This window comes from Elephas maximus, chromosome 1 (assembly GCF_024166365.1).
Source record: "Elephas maximus indicus isolate mEleMax1 chromosome 1, mEleMax1 primary haplotype, whole genome shotgun sequence".
Classification (NCBI taxonomy): Eukaryota; Metazoa; Chordata; class Mammalia; order Proboscidea; family Elephantidae; genus Elephas; species Elephas maximus.
Window position 1 is genome coordinate 198,761,684 of NC_064819.1, and position 21,164 is coordinate 198,782,847.

Genomic DNA, 21,164 nt, shown 5'->3' on the forward strand with positions numbered 1-21,164 from the left:
CAGACTTAAATCTCTCTTTGGTCCCCAAACTGACTTGTGCTAGCTTTCAAAACTGAGAAGTAGGATTTATGCTTTGATGATGGCTTCAAAGGCACCTTAAATATGTGGTTTTTCCTTGTGAAATCCTTGCAAAAGAGTGACAGAGCACTGAGTCTTGTTAGGCCCCAAAAGTACTTGTGCAGCCATCGTTAAGAACAAAATGAAATCAGAATGTGATACTCAGGGCAGCAACAATTTGTGCAGATGGGATGGGGGCTCCAGGACTGGGACTGCTGAGAGAGATAAAAGAGCAGGTCTAGGAAGGGGCCTAAGCGGAGCACTTCAAGCTGGTGCCCAAATGGCTCTGGAAGAGCTAGGTCAGTATTCCAAACCAAAACATGCTCACCTGCTCAAGCACCAATGGCACATGTGCAGACATAAGCCCTGAAAGTCAAGACAAGGGGACACCAGAAACCACACGGGGAGACAAAGTACCAGGCAATTGCTGAGTTTCAGATGGTCAGAAAATGTGCCAGCAAGATCAGCTAGCAATAAGGAGACCTCAAGAACGAAGCAGCCCTTGCTCTGAATAAGTGTGATTGACTGAATCTAAAACACCTGGAGCCAACCAGGTCTTACGGAGGAAAGGAGAATCAGAGTATGCACCCCTTCTCAAAATGGTCAAGTTCAAAACATTTCCAAGCAATGTTTAAATCAAAGAGGCAGCCCACAGGCCCCAAGTCTGCCATTCCTTGGCATTAAATCTATCTGGTGATATCATAATCCAAAGGATTTGAGTAAATCTGAAATGTAATGTTTTTTAAAAACTAATGCACCCTTGAAAGTATAACTTTGACCATGGAATTCTTGGAACTCGAAATAAATAAATGGTTCTGTAATTAAGCAGTATTTTATTAGAGAATTTCACAAAGAACTTTATCTAAATGTAATGATCGAAGGCATTGGAATTCCTTAACATCTTTGCTTCAAGGTGATTTTCTAATCTGCATCTACCACCCTAAATCAAAGCAAATTTTTATAAAGTTTCAGTGGTCCCAGAGATAATTCTGATAGAACATTTTGGACACTATTAAATGGCTGAGTGTTGAAATCTTCCTTTCTTTCCTGTTATAGGGGGAAAATAGGGGTGATGCATATCAAAAATCAATGTCTTTAGGAATTTGAGGGTTTGGCGCAGTCTTTGTGGACACTTAATCCCAAATACATGAAAGGCAGCGATGAGCGCAGCCAAAGCCATGACACAGTCATCCACCTTTGTGAGCCTCTCTTTTTCTAAATACAAAGAAAATTCACAGTCATTGATGTTGAAAGGGTTTTTAACTTCTAACACGGGCGTTGACACCTGCACCTGAAATAAAAGATAATGGAGTCACTACCTGATAACATGCAAAATAGCTAAATAATAAAACATACCTGAACTTAACCATGATATTTCAATAAATTAGCTTGTTGCAGTTTAGCTTATTTGAAAATATGACAAAACATACTTCAAAACAGACCTCCATGCTACTTTTAAATAAATGATTCTATGAAAATGGGAAATGTCAAACCAGTATTCATTGGCAGATTGCATACCTTCTCATTCACAACAACAAAAAGGCTGGGGTCATCCCCAAAAACATCTGGTAGGAGTAAACATGTAGCTGTCATCTTCATCTCTGTCAAAGCAAACATGTTTACAATGCCAAGTAAAAATAAGCTTTACCAAGTATAAACAAAACCAGTATTAAAATAACTTTTTTTTTTTAGCTGTTACCTACTACAGACAACAAGGAGCTTTGATGGCACAATGGTTAAGGGCTTGGCTGCTAACCAAAAGGTTGGAGGTTCGAACCCACCCAGCTCCTCCATGGGAGAAAGACCTGACTATCTGTCCCATAAAGATTACAGCCTAGGAAACCCTATGGGACAGTTACACTCTGTCACATGGGGTCTCTATGAGTCAAAAATCAACTCAGCACCCAATACCAACAGAGAACAAGCGAGTCTTCTTAGATCAGTGTTTCCCATTTGTATTTAACCAACATCCCCTTCTAAATGTTAAAAATCTCATGTTCTGCCCTCAGAATCACTGACAGGAGAAGATAACAGTTTTATACTCTCTGTCCTATAGCCAGGATGATTGTGCTCTGCCTTACTTTGTGATTTGTATTATAAAATTAACAGTTTATTGGTTTCCTAAATATAATTTTACAGTATTGGGTGTGGTTTTAAAATCTATGCCTACATCCCTCATTTGAGAAATTCTTCTTTCCCATCAGCTGTTTCACTGAATTATACTTATTACTCAAACAGGAGTGCTTCCAATTATCTTGAATTACACAGATGGTTGGGACCAGGTCACCCCTGTAGCAGGTTTACTAACGTTTCAACATGTCTTCATCTGTGTACTGTTTCATTTTTTCTTGCAAGGCAATATTGATTGGATTATCTGCCACTATAAAAGAAGTCAGTATATTTTCTGAATAGGATTCCAAAATGTGCTGTGTTTTCTTATAAATATCTGTTCTTGTAAGAAGTTGGAATTCTCTGAAAATCTGATAAAAGAAGAAAAAAAATGTATATATCAAATCACAAGTACAAAAGCTAACATAAGAATATAAGGAAGTAAATAACTAGGATTTTAAGCTTTGAATGGTAATTTAAAATATATACTAGATATTTTTAGTAGCTCTGGTAGAGAAGTAAAGACTTAGGATGTGGGAGGAGAAAAGAATGAAAGCCTGAAGTGAATGGGAAAAAGATAAGTAGTAGACATGGAAATATTCTAAGCCCAGAGAATTAAAACTTACAGACTCAACTAAATGAAAAGTCCAAAGTGTATATGCCTAGTTTGGCTATTTGAGTAATCCAGGTAAGATGCTAGGACATTATAGTTCTTTAGACAATATTTTGGCAGTCTCCAATTAAAGGCAAAAGAAAAAAAACTGTTAGATTTTATGAAGCATATCTTGAAAAATACCCAACTAGTATCCAAAGGTAGAGAGGGGAGGTTTTTTAGATGTCAGATCAGAAGGAAATAAATGGTGAAAAATGATATTGGTGTAGGAGATTTGACTCCAAGATCAAAGCAAAACCAGTTTACCTTGATGGAAGTTTCTTTACTCAAAACTACCTTTTTCTGCCATTGCCTAAACTCTTTCCCTCAGAGAATTCTACCACCATTGCTCCACTCCCACTTTTTCCTGACAGGGTCACACAAGGCTGTACCTACACTAGTATGAATAAACTCAATCATTGTTTTCCTTCTAAAACTATCTGTAAACACCAGTGACATACCACCTGCTGAGCCTCATCATTCCTTGAGTATTTTGGTAGATAATAAATTGCCGAAATATTAGGTACAAAAGTTAAGTTATTGGAAAGCTGGAATGTACATTCTTATAAAAGCATAGTGGCTCTGTCATCAGGCAACACTCAGTGAACCACCAGTCTAGATAAATACTCTCAGAAACAGGTTCTGTCAGCAGGGAATCATGAAATGAAGCGTTAAGAAAGTGAATATCCCCCACTTTCCTAAATGCATAGCCTAAGAATTCTCTGAACTTTCTATTTTGAAATAATGTCAAGCTTATATTAAAGTTACTCAACTAATAATAAACAGATTACAAGACCCTTCACACAGCTTCCCCTAATGCTAAAATTTCTGATTCATTTTGAAATAAACCACAGACATGATGCCCCGTTACCCCTTAATCCCTCACACGTACTTCCTAAGTGTAAGGACACTGTCCCGTATAACCACAGTATAACCATCGAAATCAGGAAAATATAATCCACAGATTCCATTCAGGTTTGCCAGTTGTTCCAATAATACCCTTTACAGGTTGACAGTCTAATCCAGGATTACATGTGAGATTTACATACCCTGTCTTATTAGTCCCTTGAGTCTGAAACAATTCCTTGGGTTTTTCTTGTATTCTCTGACAGTTTTGAAGAATAAAAGTCGGTTGCTTTGTAGAATGTCCCTCAATCTGAGTTTGCCTGAGTTTCTTCATGATTTAGGTATTTTGGCAAGAATACCATAGAAGTGGTGCTGGTATTTCTCACTGCATCAAGAGGCACAGGATGGTAATTTGGCTCATTACAGGAGATAATAACTTCTATCACTTGGTTAAGATGGCATCTTCCCAGTTTTTCCACTGAAAAGTTAATTAGTATACATAAAATACTTACTAATTAATATATAAAACTCATTGCCGTCGAGTCAATTCTGACTCATAGTGATCCAATAGGACCGAGTAGAACTGCCCCAAGGGGTTTCCAAGAGCAGTTGGTGGTTTCAAACTCCTGAACTGTTGGTTAGCACCTGAGCTCTTAACTACTGCACCACCAAGGCTCCAATTAATATACAGTTAATAAGTATTTTGTAAGAGATACTTTGGCTGTATGTAAATCTTGTTCTTCATCCAACTTTCATGCACAAGATTCTTGCTTGATTATTGCCCGAGTCCAGTATTACTATGATAGTTGCCAAATTGTGATTTTTTTTTAAATTCCATCATTCTTTTTAAATGTATTAGTTGGCTTTTGATTGTAAGGTAGAGCTTCTGTTTTCCCACACTTATTTACATATTCATTTACTTACTGTCTTGGTCATCTCGTGCTGCCATAACAGAAATACCACAAATGGATGGCTTTAAAAAAGAGAAATTTATTTTCTCACAGTCTAGTAGGTTACAAGTCCAAATTCAGGGCATTGGTCCAAATTCAGGGCGTCGGCTCCAGGGGAATACTTTCTCCCTCTGTCGGCTCTGGAGGAAGGTCCTTGTCCTCAATCTTCCCCTGGTCGAGGAGCTTCTCAGGTGCAGTGACCCCATGTCCAAGGAATGTGATCTGCTCCTGGTGCTGCTTTCTTGGTGTTATTAGGTCCCCCACTCTCTGCTTGCTTCCCTTTCCTTTCATCTCTTGAGAGACAAAGGTGGTGCAGGCCACACCTCAGGGAAACTCCCTTTACCTTGGATCAGGGAGGTGACCTGAGTAAGGGTGGTGTTACAATCCCATCCTAATCCTCTCAACATAAAATTACAACCACAAAATGGAGGACAACCACACAATACTGGGAATCATCGCCTACCCAAGTTGATACACATATTTTTGGGGAACATAATTCAATCCATGACACTTATATTGAACTAATAGATTCATATTTTACTAAAAAGCTTACAAATCTGATCCTTTATTTATATCAATGCTGAAATTGTCCAGATTTGGCCAGTGGGAGTTGCTTCAAATTGACATAAATGTCTTCTTGGCATATCTCCTAAGTCTTTGAGCTCTTCTTTAATTTCTGGTCCTGCACAATATTTCAGGTTCATCTTTTATTTTTTCTGTCCCAGCCCTGGAGTCAGCTATTTCTCTAAGACCTCTGGTTCCTTTGAGTGGACAATGGTATTTAGAAACTAAGATTTTAGCCATAGATGTGCTCATTGCTATAGAAGTGTTACTGGTCCAGGCTTTCTCACAGAACACACACACAGACATGCAAGCATCTATATCTATTTGTATATCTATATATAAATATTACAACCTATGAGTTCACATTGATATCTTCAATTTGAATTTAATACCACTGAACTTACATGTAGCCTTCCCCCGTCCATATTTCTCACTCTTCAACAGTGAGAAATCCAGCTCCCATTATTCTCAGTTTATTTCCTTATTTGCTCAAACTTCCTCCATGCTCCATGTAGTGAAACTCCAGGCCATGAAGGATCAACCATAGACAGCTCCCCTTCCTAAAATCCTAGCCTAGCATGCCACCCAAAGATAGACCTTGGACACACCTCTTCCCCACCTGGGACATGCTAGTGCCTACCCTCTACCCACCTCCTACCTCAGTCCCTTACTGGTGCGCTAGTCATAAGCTTGGCCCCAATAAATGGGAAGAGAAGGAAGGAGTGAAGGCCAATGAGAAAGCTCAGGCCTAGGCACATTGGTCCTTTCTCCATTGTTTATTGTTTTATTGTCATATATTTTATTTCTACATACTTTATAAACTCCCAAAATATTATATATATATAACTATATATATTTTGCTTTCACCAGTTATCTTTTAAAGAAACAAAGAGATGAAAATACGAGATAATGTTTTCTAATTTCCCACATATTTACCATTTCTGATCTTCATTGGAAACCCTGGTGGTATAGTGGTTTAGAGCTACAGCTGCTAACCAAAAGGTTGGCAGTTCAAATTCACCAGGCGCTCCTTGGAAACCTTATGGGGCAGTTCTACTCTGTCCTATAGTGTCACTTTGAGTAGGAATCGACTCCACAGTAACGGGTTTGGTTTTGGGTTTGGCCTTCATTACTTGCAGTAAATCTCTGCTTCTCTCTGCTATCATTTCCTTTGAACCTGAAGAACTTCCTTTAGCATTCTTTGTAGTGTAGATTTGCTGGTGACAAATTATCTATCGCATTGGTTACTGAAAACTTCTTTATCTCACCCTCATTTTAAAGGGATAAGCACTGGATATAAAATTCTGATTTGACACTTCTTTTCTTTCAGCACTTTGAAAACGTGGTTTCATTTTCTTCTGGTCTCTGCTGGTTGTGATAAGAAGTCATATTCCCCTGTATATAAAATATCTTTTTGTTCCTCTGGCTTTTTTTCTAGATATTCTCTTTTATCTTTGGTTTTCAGCAGATTGACTATATTATGCCTAGATGGGCTTTTCTTTATATTTATTCTATAATTTACATCATTCTACTTATTCTGAGCTTTTTTGATATACAGTTTGGCATTTTCAACCAAATATCAGAAATTTTCAGCCATCGTATTTTCTTTTTCCTGCCCATTCTGTCTCTTCTTCTCTCCTCTCTTCTTTCATTTCCTTTCCTCTCCTCTTCTTCTGGGACTCCAATTACATATATGTTAGGTGGCTTGATACTGTCCCACAGGTGGCTAATCTTAATCTTTTTTCTTTCTGTTATTCCGATAAATCAGATTGGACAATTTCTAGATCTATCTTCAAATTCACTGGCCCTTTCTTCTGCATTTTCCAATCTGCCATTATGCTTATCCAGTGAAGTTTTCATTTCTGAAAAATGTTATTTTCAGTTATGAATTTCCATTTGGTTCTTTTTTTATATTTTCCATTTTCTGCTGAGATTCCTCATGGTGATTATACATTGTATGGAGTCTAGATTAAATTGTGTTCCTTTAAAATTTTGTTGATTTTTTGTTCTGGCAGGCAGTTAAATTATCAGTAGATTCTTCTGGTCTTGTCAGACTTGGTTTTATCATTTGTTGGAGCAAGTCTATTTTGGTTTTGTCCTTATTTCTAGGTTATGGCCCATACTTTAGTCTACAGCATGGTTCCCACTGAGAAGGCGTGGACTTTTTGGAGTCTCTAATGGATTCCTGAGAAGCTCAGTAAGGTCTCTCCACTTTGGCTGAGCCAGAGCTCTTTCTTTCAATGATGTATGACCTCTGATATCAGCAGCCTCTCCCTTTCAGGCACTGTGGAGTCTCACACTACGTATGCACACTCCACCGGGTTCAGTTCTCAGCCAAGGACCCATGGGGGCTCCTATGCAGACTTCTGTGCCCCCTTTTCTCTGGTACTTGCCCTACATACACCAGCTGCTTCATCATCCCCAAGCTCCAATCTCTGCCTACTCAGCTCAGTGAGACTGCCATATTCTGCTTGGCGTCTACCTTTCTGTGGCACAATCTAGAAAGCAACTCTGAGGCAGAAGTCTAGGGCAATCATGAAACCCACTTATGTGTTCCCCTTTTTTCAAGGATCCTATTGCCCAGTGCCTAAGCACTTGAGATATACATATATATATACACAATTTTGGGGGGGGGGTTTATACATATATAGTCAGTTTTATCATTTGAACTGTGGCAAAGCAAGCCCAGTACGAACTATTCAGTCATGGCCGAAAGCAGAACTTAGATTCTTTTATTTTGTTTTCTTTTAAGACTTTATTAGCTGGTGATTCATATGTACTTCAGTGAAGTTTTAAGAGATGATTGTTGAAACAGTTTCTCAGTAAGGTGAAAATTATACTGCCTCAAAGGATTTTTTGGGAAATTTTTGAAATTGTTTACATTCATGTTGAGCATCTTCCTCCTCCTCTCTCAATGCATACTTGCCTTGTATCATATCCAATAGATCCCAGTGACAAATTCCTAGTGGATAGTATTTTAAATAGTATAATGAAGTGATTTTTTACATTTTAATTTTTTTCCTTTCCTGCTGAAGAAAAATTTTTTAGGGGAAGGCAGGTAACTGAGGGCCAGAGGTAATGAAGGTCAGTGTCAATGGCTAGGACCACTTTCCCACACCTGCTGCTTCTCTTCCTTCGTACCTGTATCCGCAAGCTTGCTAAAAGCTCCAAGTGTTTTCACAGTGATTTCAACAGCAAAAGTAGCTATTCTGTCATAGGGATTGTTTGTTAGCTGGGTATTTTTAACTAAGGTCAAGCTTACTTTTTATTTTAGGAAGCACAACAAGATTAAAAATCCCAGCTACACGGGGCTGAGTTAGGTAGGCACTTCTGGAGAAACATAAATTGTTTAAAGCAATAAATGTACAACTCTATTCAGTAAGTGTAGTCATTACAAAAACCATACTGTAGTCGATATTTTGGATACAAAGGGTGAAATACCTAAAGAAGCAAAGGAGAAAGACATACAGATGCCACAGAGAAAGACTTAGACAAAGGATGAAGATACAGAAGACATAGCTTCAGGTCTGAAATCTCTACTCCTTACTCAAGTCACAATGGATCTCAGACTTACTATGGTCGCTATGAGTCAGAATCAACTCGATGGCAACATTGGTTTTGTTTTTGGCACTGCTCTTAGAAAGGCTGCTTAATCATGGTTCATCTTTTTAATCTTTAAACTTTTGTGGGCTGCACTCCAAGGAAGACCCCTAAGGCTGCAAATCAGTGACCAGAACAGCCTTATCAACCATTTACTAACGCATTCAGCATTCAACAAATCAATAATAAATTTCTACTTCACAGAAAGTACTCTGCTAGGCACTTTAGAACTACCAAGATGTTTAAAACATGCTCCCTACATTTAAAGAGTTTATAGACTTACCAATTCGACAAGCTTTTGCTTAAAACTACGTTTTATAGCTTTGTCAATCTCGCAGGCTTTTCTAATAGCAGAAACTACTGCCTATAACTGTTCCTAACAACAGACAAAAGGAACCCTTGTGGTGCAATGGTTAAAGTGCAAGGCTTTAACCAAGATCTGAGGTTCAAACCCACCGCTGGCTCTGTGGGAGTAAAGACTTAGTGATCTGCTCCCGTAAGGATTATAGCCTTGGAAACCCTACAAGACAGTTCTACTCTGTCCTATAGGGTCTCTATGAGTCGGAATTGACTTGACATCACACAAAAACAACAACAGCAACAGACAAAACCCAAAGATTAAAAGAAAAGAACCAGTAACCAAGGAAGGGTTGCTGATAGGATTAAAATAAAAGCACTGAGAACATTCCTGCCACATAGTAAGCAATCATATGTTTGCTATTGACATTATTATTAAAATGAAACATAATGCAAATTTTTATGAAGAAATATATATATATATTTTTCCAATTGCACCCACGTAATTCTTCAATGAAGCCCATCTCCAGGTAAAACTTTCATGAATCATAAACTAGAGCTAAAATTACACTAAAATTGTGATAATACCCTTTGATGGCCACCTGAAGTAAACTAAATGGAAGGGTATTTGATTTAAACATTTAACTTTGTATATTTTTAAGACCATTATTATGAAATGATTTAGGATCATAAAGGAAATACATTTTAAGTAGTGTTGCATATTAACAATTCCATAGACTATATGATTGTCTAAATGCGTGCAAAGGGAAAATGTTTTGCACTGTCCAAATACCCCTAAGTAGTTGTACCCCAATCTCCACAACATGTCTAATAACAGGGACTCTAATTCTGAAGACAGCCATTCCATCTTCAGTGCCTGTTAGCAGAATGATGTGGTTCCTGAAATTCTTAATGAACGGTCATACTTGTAGCCATTTGGACTCATACACCTTACTGAGATTCACACCCACTGTCTTGCCACATAGTCTTGTTACGACTCTAAAAGGAAAGAGGGAAAAAGTCAATTTGAACAGTATAGTCAGAGGGTATTGTACGTGAATAATGATACCTGATGGGGGCACTTTAAGAAGGGAAACATTTTAAGAATGTCCTTCAGAGGTGTTCTGCTGTCAATCAACTTTCTTCTTAATTCCAAAGTTTGGGTCATCCTGTTGTCAATTTCTCTCCAGTCCTTTTCTGTTTTTACATATTCTTGCTGGAACCAGTTAATATGTTCATTTACCTCAGAATCTAAACAAACAGCTTCTTTCTGCAAAATATTTTCAAAGCATCAGTATGTTCCATGTTTCAAATAACAGTTTGACACTTCATGAAAACTTGAATTACGGGCTGTTATTACACACTCCCTGAGTTGTGCGAGCGCTTAATACACTTGGCTGCTAACTGAAAGGTTGGAAGCAAGGCCCTGGCAATCTACTTCTGAAAAATCTGCTATTATGAGCACAGTTCTATCCTGACACATATGGGGTCACCATGAGTTGAGGTCAACTTGATGACAACTGGTCTGGTCTGATTTGGTCATTACACACTCCTAACAATGCACTCATAAGGCAAGCATCACCATGTGTAATTTACACTTGGCCTTGAAAGTAGCTGAAAATGGACAGTTTTTAGCACTACAAACACACTAGATAGTTCATCACTTACAATGAAATTATAATCTGTTCTCTTGACAGATCTAAAAGATCTGTCACTTTTTTTATGGAAACAAATAACCTGAAGGTTCACATTGAACAGGAATGTTGTTTAATCTATGCATTTAAGTTTTAGAAGGCAAAATCTTAAAGAAAAGATAAAAAGTCTTTTGATTAAAGTTTTGTTTTTGTTATTGTCTTTTTTCTTCAGAAAGTACCACTGCACATTCAAGAGCTAATGCAGATTTGAATTTTTACAGCTGTTTTAATGCCTTTTTATACCTGCAATACTATGCCATGTAATCTAAATTCAAATGCAGATAATAACAATGGGTATTTTGTGATGCCAAATCATCAAACTATCAATTATATTCACCATACAGTTGGGTGTATTGGGTACTATGGGGCAGCTAAAAAATACCCTACACAGTCTAGTTAAAAATCTAACATACTCAGCTTTAAGGAAGCAAGAAAAATATCTTTTGAGAAAAATCAGTTGAAGGTCACTCAGCTGAACTGCACTTGAAGTAAAAGAGCTGGCGAACTGTCTAGCTGACCAGAATGTGCAAAGATGTTCCCAGTAAAAGATGAAGCACATTAGGGAAGCTCCAGGTCGACCCACTTTCTACAAACATAGGATGAATAGCAAGACATGGACCAAGTGACAATTTCTTAGAAAAATATAACTTATCAAAACCAACTAAAAAGTAATTTCTAAAAATTTTGCATTCACTTAATTAGAAGATAAGAGTCTTTCCATACACACACACACACAAAAAAAATGCTGACACTTTGACCTTAGAAACAAATTCTACTAAATTTCAAAACAGCATTCCAAATGTATGTAATTTTTTCCATGGAATTGAAGAAAAGGAATACTGTCCAACCCATTCTATGAAGGCTCTGTAACACTGATCCCCAAACCTGAAAAAAGTAGTATGAAAGAGAAAAATTATAGGTCACTCTCACTCTTGAACAAAAATGCAAATATTAGGAACAAGGAACAAATAACTTGATTTATCCCAGAAATGCAATGGTGGTTTGACATTAGTAAGAAAACTTTAGTAAGCTAAAAGGAAAAATGATTGATTTACCCACTACATTTCACGTGCTTCCTAGTAAAATCTGAATTACGGGACCACTAAAAATTATAGAAAGACTTGGAGCAGAAAAGTAGATTTTGAGAAATGAGGTGTATTAACAGTTCTGTAATCTTCCTGGATTATCTAAGTACATATAAGTAATAAAAGAGAACATATGATCATTTCAAAAGATGCAGAAAAAGTATTTTATAAAATTTGGCATCCCTTTCTAATTAAAGGAAAAAAAACTTTTGTCAAAATAGAGTAAAAATTTTCAAAAACCTTTAAGATTATCTACCAAAAACCTAGAGCAAACATCATTTTTAAGGGTGCAATTTTAGAAGAATTCTCTTTAAAATTAGAAACAATATAAAGATGCTCTATAATATTCTTATTCAGCCTTGTACTGGAGAGCCTAGAAAAGTAGTAATATAAGAAAAAGAAGTAAAAGGTATAAAAATTAGAAAGGTAGAAACAAAACTGTCATTATACATACATGATGTGATTGTGTAAAAGAAACCTCCAAATATTGTACACATAAATTATTAAAATTAAGGAGCTTGTCAATGTACTAACTGCATACCAGACCTGACTTTGCTACCCAGTGCTGCCATAACAAAAATAACCACCAGTGGGTGACTTTAAAAAACAGGAATTTATTGTCTCACAGTTTTGGAGGTTAAAAAAAAAAACACGTTGCCATCGAGTCAATTCCAACTCACAGTAACCCTATAGGATAGAGTAGAACTGCCCTATCAGGTTTCCAAGGAGCACCTGGTGGATTTGAACTGCCAACATTTTAGTTAGCAGCCGTAGCTCCTAACTACTATGCCACCGGGGTTTCCTTTGGAGGTTAAGAGTCCAAATTCCTGGAATTGGCAGAGCTATGTTCTATCTGCTCTAGAAGACCATTCCTTATCTCTTCCAGCTGGTGTCAACCTCAGCATTTCTTGGTGTTCCTTGGCTTGCAGACAGATCCTCACATGGAGCCTTCCTCTGTGTGTGTGTTTCTCTCCATGTCTGTTTTTCCTTTTTACAAGGCACCACTCAGAAGGAATTAAGTGTAGGACCTACCCTACTCCTGTGTGACCTTATTAACATAACAAAAGAAAAACTCTATTTCCAAACAGCATTCCAATAACAGGTACAGGGGGTAGGACTTCAGTGTATCTTTTGGGGGGACACAATTCAATCTGTAACAAGATCAATATACAAAATATAATAACAACAAACAGAAAATGTAATTTTTAGGATAATGCAATTTACAATTATAACAAAAACTACAAGTTACCTAGGAATACAACTAACTAAAGATGTGTAAGAGATTACTGGAGAAAATTGTAAAGTGAGACCTAAATAAATGGATGTCTTTCATGTTCAAAGGAAGAAAGATTCAATAGCATAAAGAAGTCCACTCTTCCCAAATGGAGCTATAGATTCAATACAATTTCTATGAAAATCTCAAAGAGTTTGTTTGGTTTTGTTACTGAAAAACTTGACAAGCTGATTCTAAAATTCATGTGAAACATTAATAAATTGCTCAAGAATAACCAAGGCACTTGTAAAAAACAATAAGGCAGTGATGGGGGGAAGCATCAAAACTTATTTTACAACAGTGTAGAAAAGGAAAGTTGGTATTCACGCAAGGGTGAATTACTACTAATGAAACACAGCAGAAAGTCTAGACAGAGCCCTGAAAACGAAAGATGGCATCACAAATTTCTGTTGAAGAAAAGGACTATTTTATAAAAGGTGCAGGAAATTATTTATCCATCTAGAAAAAAGGAAGGAAATGGATCCCTACCACAAACCTTACACAGAAAATAAATTCTGGATGGCTTAAGGACTTAAATGTTAAAGGAAAAACTTTAAATTTTTTAGAAGAAAACATAAGAGTATTTCTTACCACTTCAAGGTGGGGAAGGATTTCTTAAAAGCACTAATCCTAAGTGAAAAACTGATAAATCTAACTGCATTAAAATTAGGATCTTCTCTTCATCCAAAGACACTAGAAAGGAATTTAAAAGCAAGGGACAAACTGGCAGGAGATATTTACAACATGTATAGCTGGTAAAGGGGTAAGATACAGAATATATAAAAGATTCCCATAAATAAATAAGAAAAAGTGCAACCTCATAGAAAGGCAAAAGAGATTGTCTTAGTTACCTATTACTGCTGTAACAGAGATAGCACAAGCGGGTGGCTTTAATGAACAGGAATTTATTTTCTCATGCTAAAAGTCCAAATCAGGGTCTCAGCCATGTCAATTCCTTCTGTGCCCTCTGTCCTAGTTTTGGGTGATGGCCAAAAATTCTTGGCATTCGTTCGCTTGTAGATGGGTCCTTACATGTCTCTCTTCCCTCTGAGTGTGTTTATTCTGGGTTTTTGTTGTTGTTGTTATTGCTGTTATTACTCAGAAGTGATTAGGTTTAGTGTCAACCCACAGTGGTATGACCTTATTAACATAACAAAAGAAAGCCTCCTATTCCAAGCAACGTCGTATTTACAAGTGATTTTCTATTTACAGGATTTCAACACATATTTTTGGCGGGCACAAGTCAATCCATAACAGACATGAACAGGTGTCTTGTAGAAGAGGATATTTGAGTTGTTCATAATATATGAAAGGATGCTCAATCTCATAAATATTAAAATGAAAATTAGGACCAAATAAGGTACCATTTTATTCCCAACAGATTGGGGAAAAAATGAAAAAGAGATGATAAGTGTGGCTCGAGGGAATTTAAATGTTCCAATCATTTAGGAAATCAGTCTGGCACTGTTATAAAACTCAATATCTGCATACCCCAAAAACCAGCAATTCCACTCCAAAGTATATACTCTTGAAAAACATTTGCACAACGGCACCAAGACATGTATACGAGAATGATCCCAGTAACAGCATGATCTATAACAGCAAAAACTGGAGACAAACTTAATATCCATCAACAGAAGAATAGCCAGATAAACTGTGGTCCCCTGTCCCAGTAGATTATTAAGCCAACGTGAAATGAATAAACTACACAATTGAACTTAACAGCCTGGATGAATCCTTGAGACATTAAATTGAATGAAAAATAAAAGTCTTTTTTCATCAAAGACAACATATAATTTTCATATCATTTTCTAAACCTCAAAATCAGGCAAAACTAAACAATGCATTCCTGAGGAATGGATGCATATGTGACAAAATCTTACCTTTAAAGAACTGGTGAATGGTAAACATAAAATTCAAGGTTGTGGTTACTTCTCAAGGGCAGTGGTGCTGGGAAGGCGGTGATGAGATGGGACGAAAACAGGCAGACACGATGGTATAGGCAGTGTTCCAGTTTGAAAGCTGAATGTTAGGCTTACCATGTTCATTTTGTTTCAGACATTATATATATATGTTTTATATATTACTTTGTATGTCTCAAATGTGTATCATGATTTTCTTTAAAGAAATAAAAAGAAAAAATTCTACCTTTTAAAAAGTAAAGAAAAAAGTTTTAATAATTTTATATATAAACAGCTTTCCTTCTACTGAAATATAGTGGAAGTTCTGTAATTGCTGATGCTGATGTTTATAGACATGAAGGAGCACTGGTGGCACAGTGGTTAAGCACTCAGCTGCTTACCAAAAGGTTGGTGGTTTGAACCCACCTGCTGTTCTGTGGGAGAAAGATGTGACAGTCTCTCCCATAAAGATTAAAGCCTTAGAAACCCTATGGGGCAGTTCTGCTCTGTCCTATAGGGTTGCTATGAGTCGGGATCAACTCAATAGCAGTAGGTTTTTTTTGTTTTTTTTTTTTTTTGAAGTTTTACATGCATGATGAGGTCCCTGGGTAGCAAAAATGGTTTGCTCTCAGCTAATAATGTAAGGGTTATTGGTTCAAACCCACCCAGCAGCACCACAGAAAAAAGGCCTAGTGATCTTCCTCTGTAAAATCACAGCCAAGAAAACCCTATGGTGGTTAGTTCTACTCTGTAGCACACGGGTCACCATGAGTTGGAAACCAATCAACGGCAATGAGTTTGTTTGGTTTTATACACATGATGTATTGTTTCCTACAAAACCTCAACCCAATCTGAAATATCACAGAAAGTAGTTTCCAGGAAGCTTCTAATTCATGATCGGACTAGCACAATGCTGGTGGTTTGTATTCCAGATTGAAGTGACCTTCCTTATAGAAGGCTGCATCAGAATTAAAATTTTTTAATGGTGCATATATTGTTGGCACTAAAAGGAATTTAGAGATAGTCTGGTCTGTGCTTCTCATTTTACTATGAGATGAATGAGATTCACAAAAAGAAAGTGACTTTTCCAAGCACAGAGAGGTCCTGCCATTGGGGGATAGCGGTAAAGCTAGGTCCCTGTCTTAGTGTAAACCTCTGCTTCTCTCAGGAGATGGATGGCCTTGTTCCAACAGGCTGGTTTCCTTAGCAGTGCACACGGAGGTGGGGGAGCTAGTGGATAAGAGCAGTCTGAATCTTCCAGGGCAGCAGCTGCAGCAGAGTTGGCTGCATAGTGTCTGTCCCAGTACACAAAGGTAGTAGGGGGAAGTGATCAAGGAGCAACCCAAGGAAGATGGCACAATGCAGGAAGGAGATCATTCCTGGTCAAGGAATGCTAATAAATGGATACACTGAAGGGAAGGAGTCACCTGTGGTATTCGTGACTTCAAAGGAATCAGCATAAACTAACTAGAACATAAACTACGTTAAATTGGATCAAAACAAACCACATAAAAAGCTTATGCCACGCCTCCTTTATCACGCTAGTAGTGGCCACAGAGTCATCCCTCTACGCCAACACCACAGTGACCTACAGCTCCTAGAGGGTGCGTGGGATACCAGAGAGCTCAGCTCTAGTCGGTTTTTAGTCTAATCTGACAACTAAAAAAAAAAAAAAATCTGACAACTGGAGCAGAAATAAGGAGGAGGCTATTTCTAAGTTAGAGTTTAACAAAGAATTGGCACTGCTTTTGAAGTTGTAAGACACAGCATGATTTAAAATACATGGTTAAATTTCTGTCCCCAGAAATAGATAAAAACTCACCTTGACTTTTTGAAAATATAATTTTGTTCTATATCCTGCAAAAAAAGTTTACAAATAAAGCATCTTGCTATGAGGCACCATGCAAGAGTCCTGAATGTAAGCTTTGAGGAGTATAGCTTCTGAACATCATTGGTAAATAGCTGGTCATGCTCCCTCTAAATCATGATGCTCCCCCTAGACTGTCATCTCACTAGCTCTCTAATTCCTCTAGGGTATGTTATCTGAGCTGTCCTGTAGGGTAGCTGCTACCCACACGTGGCTGATGAGCACTTGAAGTGTAGCTAGTCCAAATTAAGATGTGCTGTAGTGTAAAATGGAAAGCCTGGTGGCATAGTGGTTAAGTGCTACAACTGCTAACCAAAAAGTGAGCAGTTCGAATCTGCCAGGCGCTCCTCAGAAACTCTATGGGGCAGTTCTACTGTGTCCTGTAAGTCGCTAGAAGTCAGAATTGACTCAATGGTAATGGGTTTGGTTTTTTGGGTAGTGTAAAATACAAACTGGATTTCAAAGATTTAATACAAAAAAAAATAATATAGCTCATTAATCATTTTTTATGATGATGGCATGCTGAACTGACAATATTTTGGATATATTGGGTTAGATTAAATATATTAGTAATGTTAATTCCACCTGCCTCTTTTTACATTTTTTTTATTGTGGCTACTGAAAATTTTAAAATTACGTATGTGGTTCATATTATATATTTATTGGACAACACAATGTTAGATGCTAGGATTTTCTTATACCAAATTCCAGTCTCTGTTTTTAATTCTATTGTTATTAAATTAACTTTGGAAATGACGTTTCCCTTGTGTAACTTGAACAGTCTTTGAGTTTAGCATTCAGGCATTTGTCTCAGTCAATCAGCAGTGAAAATTTTCACCCATGTGAGATTGTGCCATGTTTCCAAGTACGCAGCTGACTTGTAATACTTCTCAGTGCCACCTGCTGACGGCAGTAATTGCATTACACCCAGAATGCAATTAACTGACAACTTTTTTTCCAACTTCTGCTGTCTTGTTCAGTTTTGCACCATGAGAAAAACATCTGTGGGAAAGGCTATAAAAATGATTAGTATTTACACAATAAATCATATGTGTCAGTTGTACTAGCAAACAAACAGTAAATGCCTTATGAAAAATCCAAAGGAGCTTAGTAAATAACTCTTAGCATTTGACTATCTAAGCAGTTTTTGCACAACTTTCAATTCCACTTTATTTCTAAGCCGAAGAAAGCTAACTTGTAAAACTACTTTTGAGCTTTCAAAGCTATATGGTATGTATATACCCAAGAAGAAGAAAGAGAAAATGATTGAAAAGAGAGGAATGAATTTTAAGAATATTATTAGTAATTTAACATCTGGTGGTTAGTTGATTATTCAGCAAATATTTGGTAAGCCTTGAGTTACTCAGAATAGGATGAAAAGAACTCCCAGGCCCTCTGACTCTGTTGCATGTGGGTAGAAAGATGCTGGTATGGAACTCTGCTTTCTTCTGATAGTGCAGACATGGGCTGCCTGTCAGTCACAGAGAAAAGGAGTTAACAAGTACTTATTGTTGTTGTGGACTGTTGAGTCGATTCCCACTCATAACAACCTCACAGGAAAGATTAGAACTGCCCCGTAGGGTATCCTATGCTCTTACCTTTACCAGAAGGAGCTTTGGTGGGCAGTGGTTAAGTGCTTGGCTGCTAACAGAAAGGTTGGAAAGGTTGGAGGTTGAACCCACCAGTGGCTCTGTGGGAGAAAGATGTGGCAGTCTGTTCCCATAAAGATTATAGCCTTGGAAATCCTATGGGGCAGTTTAGAGTCCAACTCGTGGGCACCTTTTTTCTTTTTAATTCTTTAATGAAGAGCACCAGGCTTTTTCTCCCACAGAGCCACTAGTGATTTCTCCTGTGGAGCCACTGGTGGCTTTGAACCACTGATCTTTTGGCTAGCAGTTGAGTGCTTAACTACTGAGTCACTAGAACTTGTAAGTATTTACTAGATGTCCTGAAACCTACCTTCCAAAATCCTACAGCTCCCAGAAAACCAGTGCAGACCAAACAACTGGAAAGAAAATAAGTGCTAAAGTGGGTGGAGCCAAATGCAGTAATTCAAACTCTGAACACTAAAAGATGTTTTGGATGAAAATTCCAACCTTTAGGGAAATAGAAAGCTTCTTCTACCAGCTAGAGAATGGAAAGAGGAGGCAAATTTATCCAACAGAATACAAAAAAAAAAAAAAACCTCAAACCTGTTACCACTGAGTTGATTGCAACTCATAACGACCCCATAGAACAGAGTTGAACTGCCCCATGGGGTTTCCTAGGCTGTAATCTTTATAGAAGCAGACTGCTACATCTTTTTCCCATAGAGCAGCTGGCAAGTTCCAACCACCAACCTTTTAGTTAGCAGCCAAGCACTTAACCACTGCACCACTAGAGCTCACTTATTAGACAGAATAACTGTTAGAAAACTCCAAAATGTGTGTGAGAGAAACTCTAAGTGATAAACTCAAATCAAGCCTCTTGGTGAATGCTGGTTAAAGATGACAATTGGGCTGCTTTTCTTAGAGAAGACAATATGAATTGTAGGAATATTGTAGATACAATATACAAACCCAAAAACCAAACCCAGTGCCATCGAGTCGATTCTGACTCATAGCGGCCCTATAGGACAGAGTAGAACTGCCCCATAGAGTTTCCAAGGAGCGCCTGGTGGATTCGAACTGAAGACCCTTTGGTTAGCAGCCGTGGCACTTAACCACTATGCCACCAGGGTTTCCAATACAATATATACTTGAGAAAAAAAGGAGACTTATTGGAAGATGCAATCAAAAGGAGCTTTGAAGAAATTGACTGTTATGACTGAGTTAAATACTTTTTTTAAACTCTTGAAAAAAAGAAACCAAATGTACACTTAATTAATGGACAAAGACAAAATATTCAATACACTTAAAGATCATATTAAGAGTCTCCAAACTGAGAAAACTTCACTGCAGATAGAAAAAAACAAGCAAAACAAAAAACACAGAAAGCTGCAAAAGCCCACCATAAACTTCAAGTCCTTGCTGTATTGCATTGAGAAAACAAAATGAATTTTTGCCAAATATCCAATTTAGAGCAAATTATCCCACAAAGATAGAGGGGAATCTTTTTAAAAAAAATCAGCCTTGAATATGATGAGCTGGATACATATAAAATACAAGCCAAAAAGTTTTCAGAAACATTCCAAAGAAATTTACAAAAATCATCTTATTACCCATGAGAGAAAAGCTTATAATAATAGGCTGAGAGCTCTACTGGCTGAAAGAAACCTCAATATCTTAAGAAAACAAAACGCATGCATTAGTCAAAAAAGTATTGAGGAAGAATTTAAGCACTGCAAAAAGTGTGTGTTTCTGTGCTAATGTTTCAAAAGACATTTGGCAGAGGCCAGAGGACCACCAGGGAATCCTTGGGACGACCAGATCCCCAAGGAAGGATGCACATAAGGCTGTAATGGTGTGGGGTATTGGGGTCCAGTGCCCAAGTAGACCAGAGGCTCCCTATGACCTGGGGTTAGGACCATATGATTAGGCTCCTTCCATCGAGTCAGTTCCATCCACAAGAACAAGACAGAGCTTGTCTTCCTGTCCTTTGCATTGTCAGATGCTCAGAACCTTCTTTTGGCCCAACCCTCCCACCTAAACACAGCACTCCAGCCTGGGATCTAGTCCTCCTGTGAGAGGTCACATGTAACAAACAGGCCCCAGGGGCCATTACTGAGAAAACGATTTTCCCTTTATTCTGGAAAATGAGGATAAAACTACCCTGAATCATCTCCACTGAGGGGCTTGCCTGATACAGCACATGTTCCACTGGCAACAAAAAAGCCTCTACACTAAGTGTTAAGAGATACTAAGTAATAAAATACAATGAGGTAATGTCATAAGAACAGACTGATAGACCAATGGAATAAGAAAGAGCACTCAAAACACACTCAAGTCTATTGAGGAAGTGAATATACAATGAAAGTGGCACCATAAATCAATGAGAAAAGAATAAATTGTTAAGCAGTTGGCTTAACAATTGAGAAAGTGGCTCACTATATGGATAAAAATAAAAACAATCTCTACTTAACAGCACAAACAAAGATAGACTCCAGATGCCTTAAAGATCTAACCATGGAAGCTAAACTATAAACTTAATAGGAGAAAGCGTAGAATAAGAAAGCAGGCAAGGAAGGCTGCTTCTTCAAAATTAACAAAAAAAAGATATCATTCCATTAAAAACTGGCAAAGGATTCAAAGACGTAACTTTACAAAAAAAACCCAAAAGACTAACAAACGT

General features: G+C 37.6%; 1 protein-coding gene across 6 annotated transcripts in view; it reads right to left on the minus strand.

The window, feature by feature from the left end:
* Positions 1–848: 848 nt before the first annotated feature.
* The window catches only part of SAMD3 (sterile alpha motif domain containing 3), a 68,533-nt gene continuing 48,217 nt past the window's right edge, over positions 849–21,164 (minus strand). For all 6 annotated transcript variants that reach the window (XM_049900638.1, XM_049900625.1, XM_049900648.1 and 3 more), the window contains 4 exons: positions 10,145–10,345; positions 2,366–2,537; positions 1,576–1,658; positions 849–1,348 (listed from right to left, as the gene is read on the minus strand). In XM_049900638.1, the coding sequence (XP_049756595.1) occupies positions 1,070–1,348; positions 1,576–1,658; positions 2,366–2,537; positions 10,145–10,345 (735 nt within the window). In that variant the 3' untranslated portion in view covers positions 849–1,069. The remainder of the gene's footprint in view (positions 1,349–1,575; positions 1,659–2,365; positions 2,538–10,144; positions 10,346–21,164) is intronic.